At 26.3% G+C, this 9,518-nt stretch overlaps 1 protein-coding gene across 1 annotated transcript in view; it reads left to right on the plus strand.

The window, feature by feature from the left end:
- Window positions 1-2,677: 2,677 nt before the first annotated feature.
- The window catches only part of LOAG_18350 (hypothetical protein), a gene marked incomplete at both ends in the record, with an annotated part of 7,831 nt that continues 990 nt past the window's right edge, over window positions 2,678-9,518 (plus strand). Inside the window, 13 exons of the mRNA XM_020451011.1 lie at window positions 2,678-2,943; window positions 3,013-3,258; window positions 3,644-3,840; window positions 4,224-4,413; window positions 4,664-4,866; window positions 5,083-5,264; window positions 5,545-5,611; window positions 5,765-5,878; window positions 6,236-6,405; window positions 6,652-6,766; window positions 7,415-7,550; window positions 8,224-8,386; window positions 8,487-8,756. Coding sequence (XP_020305246.1) covers window positions 2,678-2,943; window positions 3,013-3,258; window positions 3,644-3,840; window positions 4,224-4,413; window positions 4,664-4,866; window positions 5,083-5,264; window positions 5,545-5,611; window positions 5,765-5,878; window positions 6,236-6,405; window positions 6,652-6,766; window positions 7,415-7,550; window positions 8,224-8,386; window positions 8,487-8,756 — 2,319 coding nt within the window. The remainder of the gene's footprint in view (window positions 2,944-3,012; window positions 3,259-3,643; window positions 3,841-4,223; window positions 4,414-4,663; window positions 4,867-5,082; window positions 5,265-5,544; window positions 5,612-5,764; window positions 5,879-6,235; window positions 6,406-6,651; window positions 6,767-7,414; window positions 7,551-8,223; window positions 8,387-8,486; window positions 8,757-9,518) is intronic.

The raw sequence follows: 9,518 nt of genomic DNA on the forward strand, positions 1-9,518 counted from the left end.
CATATCTGAACGAGCATGCTAGACAACCAATTTAAATCTTTAAAATTGATACTAAAAGTTTTAAAACTCAAAGTTACAAAGTCTTTAAACATTTTCATATTTCTGGTTAATTTTCTGATCAAATGATAGTTAATTAGTGAATTGAAAGATCACTATCAGTGATATGATAATTTCGAGCATCACTGTGCGAATGAACTCCTAAACATTTTGCAAATCTGCGCTTATTCAGCTTACTGGCAGCATTTTTATTTTAAATTTAAACTGCTAGTAAAATGAAATTAACGAGGAACTACTAATTTACTTTGTTTTTTTTAAGATTTATTTGCAAAATTTAATCATAACTTTTGCCTTAAATAACATAGTCGGTTGAACAAACTATACTCAAAATGAATATTCAAAAGAAATTGATTTACCGAATCCAATGTTATTGTCCGGAATTGACTGTTCAGGAAATTAGTTCGAAAGGAAAATGGAAAATTTGCCTGATTGATTATAGTAGTGCTGCTTGAACAATTAGAAGATGGTGTTAATTGTAGGGCAGTAATTTTTTTACAGATATTAAAAGGAGAGCGGAAGAAGACAAGGTTATGATTATGATTTTGTATAATTATTTTGGCCAACATGAACAGGCTTGACCTTTTACATTTATTCACCAACCACTAATCAACAATTAATGAATAACAAATCTAGAGAATTAAACATTCTTTACGCATTTCAGAAATTGACTATTCTTTTCAAAGTTAATATTTACTATTGAAAGGCTTAAATTTAAATTTAACCAACTCCTCAAAACATTTTGTATTTGATCGTTATTGAAAGAAAGGTATGTTAGCTAAATCCTTTGGAAAAGAAAAAAGTTATATTAGCTAAATTTTAGAATTTCAATAATTCAAACAATTGGAAATGCAAAAATTCAAAATAAATAAAAAAATAAGGTTCAAAAAGTTACGAAAATTGCAAAAGGAATATTTTTTGAATTAAAAACCTCAAAAAAAAATTAGTAATGAATAGATAATGAAGAAGTTAATTTTAAGATATGCAAAATCTTTGAAAATTTTAAACTTATCAGTTCAATTCTTCAAATTCAACATTTCATAAAACTCATCAATTTTCGAATTTAATTTTCGACTTCTACTCACTTCATTAATATTATGTAATATTACATGAGGCAAAAAGTTTGTCGGAATAATTAACCTGTAACTTCAAATATAAATCAAAATATAACCTAAAATTTTAACTAACTGTAACTTTGAATTAATTGATAACTTCATAGTTTTTTTTTTTGGGTATAACTTGAGATAAAAAGTTCATCGAAATACTTAATACTTAATTTTAAATCATAACTATAATTTTAAATTAATTCATAACTTTATCGTCCATATATTTTCAACAATTATTATCATTTTATCATTCCATCTTTTAACAGATACAGTGTTACATTTAACAATAACATAGTTAGGTCAAGCAAAGAGAGAGAGAGAGAGAGAGAGAAGAAAAAAAAGAAAAATTATGCACGGAATGTCAGCCAAAGTTTCGATAATCATTTGAGCAAACGAATTGTATAGCCTTACACTTCCCGGTACACTGACCATTCAGTGCTACTCAGTATTATTAGTGGTCAGTACGAGAATGCTTTAAACGAATTCAATCAGTTACATTCATCAAATTTTAATACCTTTTCTACCTTTTCATTCCTTCTCACAATGATAATGTTGCATTTCTCAGATAATGAATGGTGTGATTATCATTCCATTAATTATCAAACATTTACCGCTGATTATCACAATCAAACATTTCTGCCAATATTCATATTCCAATCAGGATATGCAAATTAACTTCTGAGACGAAAATCAATTGTTGAAATTAATTAGTAATTAACTTTACTATGCCTGATTTGTCTAATTTTAAGCGCTACTACCAAAAGAGTTGTATGATTTTCCAAAAAAAAAAAAAATTTTAAGTATTATTTTAAAATGTTTAATAAGATCGTTTTTTAATGATATTAGTCTCATTTTGGAAAATAAATTCTTTTTCAACGAATATATGCAAATGTTAGAAAAAAAATTTTAATTACTGCATTATTTAACTTAAACTTCTTGGAATGATGCTAAATTAGCTGTAGTAGTTTATTGTCAACATTATTTTAAATACTAAATAACTTCTATTAATGGGGATAATTAATTTTAAAATGTTTTACTTTTAATTTAAATAGATACAATTTCATATTTGAGGTATTACTGTTGTCGCCCTTTATCAGTTTATTAATTCAAATAAGGCCAATGTCAACGTTTGGCGCAATAGTCATTCATTTTTTAACGTTGTAACAATTCATATTTAATGTTGTAAGAATTCATATTTTACACGAAAAAAATCAATTTTTCAAATTTATGCAAATATATGAAAATGGTTATTCATAATTTCTTAAAAAGAAAATTAAAATTAACCAATTAATAATTGTTTGAAAATGTGAACCAGAAGAATAATATACCGTATACAACAATGAAATAAAGTAAATGATCAAAATTTATTGGCCAAATTTTTGTTAGATTTTTAATTCCTATTCGATTCAGTAATTATTTTTTATCAGATTAATTTTGAAATAATAATTAAATTGATTTTTAATATTTAAAAATTATAGAATTAAAGAAAGAAAATTATTGTCAATGCTTTTTGCACAATGCGTTTGGCTTTTTTGCAAAGATATATCTCTCAATTCTTCGAATATTATATTGTATTGATTATTCGTTATCCATGGCTATTTATTTCAATACCGATACTATTGACAATTGCGCTTAGCACTGGACTAAAATATCAACAGGATGCTTTCTTGAAAGATGAACTTAGCCAATATGTTCCAATTAATGCACAAGCTCGAAGAGAATTACAACAACTAGATGAATTATTTCATATCGATGATTTAGATCCATTATATGCTACCAGAAGGTTATTCATTCATTTACTTACTTCTCTCAAAATCTATTACTTCACATTTCAACTTATTCTTTTTTTCAGATATGATACCAAACGAACCGGATACATTATCGTAAGAAGCATTGCCAATAATGATGATGATGATGATAATGTGCTGAAGCCAATTGTTCTGGATACGGTATTAAAATTATGGAATGTAATACAAGAGATTAGAATTGAAGGACCAAATAATACCACTTTCAATTATCCATCCATTTGTGTCAAATTTCCAATTTCACCTGAATTTGATGAAATTATTGCAAATATTTTAATGCGTAAATCATCCAGGTGAGAACAGGTTGTTACTCTTTCGCTACTTCCTAATTGTCAAAATTTTACCTTTTACTTTTTAACTTAATTAGTTTAATTTCTAAATTTCTTTTGCTAAAATAATTTTATCTGTAAGATTCATTTCGCATCAATTACTCAATTCTTTTATTTCCTGAGAAATTTAATCAAATATAAGCAAAAGTTTTTCTTTAATTCCTTTTGTTTTTATTTTTGTTTTTTAATTTTTCAACACATTTCTCGTATCAATACAACAAATAATATTCTTATTAACAAAGAATTTCAATAACTGCTTATGAAATGGTAATTAATTAATTACTTTTGGTTACTGCTCGGACTAATTGCAAATGTTTAAAGAGTTGAGTAATATTTTCAAAAATTTCAGACTACAAGAAGAATGTGTATCAAATCCACTGATAACTGCATTTAAGATGTTTCTAAATGGTGATTTTAATCCAAAAAATGACACTATTGATCAAGTTATTTTACAATTAGTTGCAAATTCATTTTCATCAAATCTATTAAATAGTATTTGCAATTTTTTGGGTGGTATTACTTTTGACGAGAAAAATCAAATTTCCGGTTTGTATTGAATTGAATTTTTAGCAATTTCAATCATTTATTTTCTAATTTACTCTAACTTTATTTCTACTTTTTTGGCATATGAAATTCCGAAATTTTGTGTTATAATTTAAATTAAAATGAAATTTTAAAATAAGAAAATGCATGAACAAGTAGAAGTTAATGAAAATAAGCATAAATATCTTTCTAAAATTTCTTACTTGTTTATTTCAAGTTACAATATTTCTGAAATAAAATAAATAATTCAATAAATAAATCAAATATTTTTTGTTGTATTTTTAAAAAAAAAAAAACCAAATCACAGAGAGAGAGAGAGACAGAGAGAGAAAGAGAGAAAGAGAAGGAGAAAAAGAGAGAGAAAAAATAAACAAGGAGATTTTCAGGGGCAAAAGCGATAATGCTACCATATGCATTACGACATTCAACAGTTTTCCAGGATAATTTAGCTGAAAAATGGGAATTAAAATTAGCCAATTTTCTATCACAATATGCTTCAAATACTATTAAACCTTCTTTATGGACTTATGAAATTTTAGCTATAGAAAGCGCTAATGGTCGTGATCAATTGATTAAGTAAGTAATTAATTAATCTCAAAAATTTAAAATAACTTTCTATTTTACTATATTTTTAAATGGGAAAAATTTTATCAATTTTTTAATTTAGCTGAAAATACAAATATAAACTTTGCTAAAACAATATTTCATGAATAAATCTTTGTACCAAACGCGCTATTTCAACATACAAAATATCCTATTTTATTTGCGCCACTGAATGAATCATCATCATTTATACATCAACAAACCAATCATTCATATTTTTTAGAATGCTATTCCCAAGTTTCCTAACATTATTACTGTATACAATTTTATGTTGTTGTATACCATCTTGGATTTATTCTCGACCATGGTTAGCAATTGGTGGAGTTATCAGTGCAGCAGCTGCTGTTATCAGTGGTATTGGTTTATTGCTATTATTGGGTTATCAAATTATCAGCGTTGCATATTTGATGCCATTTATTGTCTTCTGTAAGTTATTATCACTAATGTTATCATCAATTATAATTAAGTTGTACCTTTATAGCATATGACATTAAATTCATTTAGCTAATTTATAAATGTTAGCATTCTTTTAGCCTCATCTATCTATGATCTTTCTTTTTTTTAATTTCTCTAAAAATTATAAATTGTATTTTGGGTAAAAATGTATTTTTAACGAAATGATTCGTTTTTCTCCATTTTTAGCAGTTGGAGTGGACAATGTATTTATCACTTTATCCGCTTGGCGATCAACTTCTCTTGCTAATTCATTTGTGACACGTATGAAGAAAGCATTCACTGATGCATCTCTCTCAATTACCGTAACCACTCTTACCGATCTTATTTCATTTACTGTTGGTTGTTTTGCACCTTTTCAGTCCGTACGGGTTTGTACAGTTTTAACTTTACTTTTTTTAAGATTTAATTTTATGAAAATTAAATTAAAAAATTTCATTCATTATATTTAAATGGAAACAATCAAGCTAAGTATAATGATACTTGATAAGTTATAGTATGGTATTCTTATCAAATTTTTTCTCACGACATTTTTGTCAACTAAGAGTATGAATATGTAAACGTACGTGATTAGAGTAGCTTGTATTACGTAAGTCTTCACGTGATAAAAGGATTAGAATTTAAGCTTAACTTTTGTATTTTTTTTTTCAGTCATTTTGTATGTATGCTGTATCAGCTATTTCTTTCGCATATATTTATCAATTAACTTTCTTTTCCGGTAAGTTGCAAAATTTTCAAGATGTGTAGGGTAGATGAGAAAAAGTTCACTCCTATCAACACAATTTTATCTTAGCATTGCCAAAGGATAATTAATTAGGCTGATAATTAATTACCAATAATACTTTATCTTCTGGTTGACAACCATTTTCAGCTGTATTAGTTTTGACAAGTAAACGTGAAGCTGCCAAGCGGCATTGCTTAACATTCCGGAAAACTGTATCGGCCAGGAAAAAAAGATCTTCCGGATTGCATCTTTTTTCTGAAGGTTTGTTTGAATTTCTCACAAAACCAAAAATTATTCGTTACAAATATTTTAAAACAATTTTCATGCTAAAATTCTAAGTTACATATAAATATAAATGAATGGATGGATGAATTAAATAATGATTGGTGGTAATTATCAAAGTAAATTAATTTATTTAAAAGTTAGCGAACTGTTCTGATACGGAATTGAACTAAGTGTTTTGAATCAAAAAATTTTTGAATTTAAGTATTAATCTTTTGAATTTCAGTGATAAGTAGTATTTGAGTTGTAAACATACGATAAAACAGACTGTAACAGGTCAAAAGTAATAAAGAATTTTTTTTTCGTGTAAAAAAAAGACTAAATTTCGTTTTCAAGTTATGCCACATAAAGGTCATACGCTTTATTGGTCAACGATTCGAGAAGAACGGAAAATGATGCCATACCGTAATCACTTGCTTGCTAACTTTTTCCGTACAACTTACTCTGATTGGTTATTCAAACCGTCGATTCGATTAATTATACTCATACTTTTCGTTATTTATCTCGTAAGTTCTATGAATTCACTTTAAAATACTTCACATCTTCAAATCATTCCTGTTTAATTATATATGTTTAAATTAATTAATTGGATATATTTAAATATATATGTTTAAACACAAATATATATATATATATATATATAATTAATGATGAACAATGCAGGTGAAGATATATATTTAAACTATTCTCTTAATTAGTGGTGTCCTCATAATTAATACTTGAAAGTAAGATTTTTTGTCGTATTATTATAGATGGCATCAATTTGGGGTTGTATGCATATGAAATTAGGCCTCGAACCGAATGAATTACTTTCAATCGATTCAAATAGTCATGAGGCTTTAGCAGTTATGGAAAAATACTTCTCTGGTCAGTTTTTGTCCACTCTTTACCATTTTACTTATACGTACAACGATAGAATTTAATATACAAACTGATTGAAATTATCTTGAAATATTTAAAATTTGAAAGACTTTTGTAGGCGATACCTGTTGTATGCTAATATTAGCACCTTAATAATTTAGTTATCTTCTAATTTAAAAATAATTATTGATTTACAATGAACGTTTTACTTTTTGGGACAATTCATTTCATCAATGATATCATATGACATTTTGTTTATGTCCTGAGAAAATGACAAGAACATCAATGTAGGTTACAGGATGAGAGAGTGTATGTCGAGAAATCGAGTTTTACCTCTGAAATAGCTACCTGGTCTATTTGAAATTTTTACTCGAATTCAATTTAAGCATCAGATATTCCAAGTTTTCTTTTTTTTTTGATTTCCATAGTCTCACACTAGCTAACTTAATTAGAAGATTAGACTGGTCTATGTTTGCACACCCTAGTTAGCTTAATTAGAGGATTAGACTGGTCTATGTTTGTACTAATCATAGCTTACTTGAAGTTATCAAAGCTTAACTCTGTCATATTTCGTCTTCAATATCATAAATAAATTTGTAAGGTCAAATTTTTCAAAGATAAAATGATGCATAAGTTGATGCAAAATATTTTCAGATTATGGATCATATCTACATGTATGGATGTATAATTTATCAGAGATTAATTTTTCAAATCGCCAAATTTGGGCAATTCTGGAAGATGAAATAGCTCTATACGAATATACCGAATATACCGGACCTAGTGATTCATGGTTAATTATAAATAAATTTTATAATTATTTCAAAATTTCTTTTTCCAAAAAAGAAAAGAGAACGAAACGAAAATTAGATTTGATAATTTTCTTTCCAACATAGCATATATTTTCAATATATATGACAAATGGCTTTCCAATCTTTATTTATTTACTTTTAATCAAATTGATTAATTAATTCACTTCATTCAAATTTATTTTCATTTGATATCCAAAAATTTAAAATATAAATTTTGATGAAAAGTCAAATATCTTTTGCAAATATTACATTCTTGAGGAATTTAAAATTTTTAAATTTTTAAAGATTCCAATTTTTAATTATTATTTTCATGAAAGCGATAATTAATTATTAGAAGCAATAAAAAAAAGGTTGTAAGAATTTCTAGGATGATTTCTAATGAATGATACAATTTTAGGTTACGTGCAATGATACAATATTGTCAAAAAAATAACATCGAAATAACATCCAATAATTTTATATATATTTTAAAAAATATTTTCCTCTCTCAACCACAATTTGTTTATTACAAACGGTATGTTTAATTGTTACATTCTTGAGGATTTTGAAATTTTCGAATTTTTAAAAATTCGTTCAAATTTTGATGAAATTTTAATTATATCATCTTTTACATTTCAAATTCCCAATTAGTTTTATTGAAAATAATAATTTCAGCGATATTTTATTTGACACGACGGGTAATATGCTTGAAGTTTCACGTGTCCTCATTCAGCTACGTCATATTGGAGCAAGTAATCAATCTCGAGCTATGCAAATTTTACGAAATATTGCAAAATCACGTATCATTAAAACTGGATTATATGCTGATTTCTTCCAGGTCATTGACATTTTTAATTTACTTAATACACCTATACAATAATTAAGAGTGAATTTATAATTTTAAATTTTAATCTTATCAGTTTATCATTAATTTATAGTTTGCGGAACAATACAATGCAGTACTTCCGGGTACGCTATCAACGATAGCAATTGCTAGTTTTGCTGTTATTATTGTTTCTTTATTGTTAATACCAAAAAGAATTACAACATTTTTGGTTACATTAAACATCATTACGGTAAATATGGGTGTCCTGGGTTTCATGACCTTTTGGAATGTTCGTCTCGATTTTATCTCAATGATAACAATTATCATGAGCGTTGGCTTTTGCATTGATTTTGCTTCACATTTAGCATTTAATTTTGCAAAGGTTTGTCAAATTCTTTTTTAGATTTTGTTTAAATTTATAAATATTTATTTGACAAATTTTCTATCCATTCAATTTAATGTTATTTATTGTTTATTTAATAATGAATGATATAATTTTTATTAAAGCTAATTTCTTCTTTATTAAAGTTAATTTTAATTTAAAGCTAACTTTTTCTTTTAGAACATATTCTTTTCTTATTTAAAATAAAATAGGGAAGACTATTAAGCCAATAATTCCATGAATAAAAAGCCAAGTAATGTCTGTCGCGAAAGTTTGTTGTGAAACGACACAAATATAAATTGAATATCGAAAATATTATTAAAAAACAAAAAAAAACTTACTCTGAATTTATTTTGAAACTTACTTTGAAAATATTACTGTAAAGCTCGAATCTTTTAAAGTTGTAATTAGAAGGAACGAATTCCCTAAAATTGTTTTGCTATAGCTAAAATGAAATAAACGATGCTAAATTAAATGAAGAAAGGAAACAATACATTTGATAAAAGATATAGGACTAATAGATATATTTGATGAGTGGTGAAGCGATGAAAGGAAGAAGTTTATGGATATTTAGGAATCCAGAAAGAGATATCCCCAGATGGAGACATGGGTCACAGTTAGATTGTACAAAACTGCATCGAAATTTCCTGAGAAAATTTCCTATTTTTACTAGCTCTTTTACAATAGTGTACAAAAATAGGATATGAATTCATTTTTGATAAGTATTGGCTCATTTATAGATTGAAGAGATAGGCTCTTTTG

Source organism: Loa loa (genome assembly GCF_000183805.2).
Source record: "Loa loa unplaced genomic scaffold supercont3.270, whole genome shotgun sequence".
In the NCBI taxonomy this organism is placed as follows: domain Eukaryota; kingdom Metazoa; phylum Nematoda; class Chromadorea; order Rhabditida; family Onchocercidae; genus Loa; species Loa loa.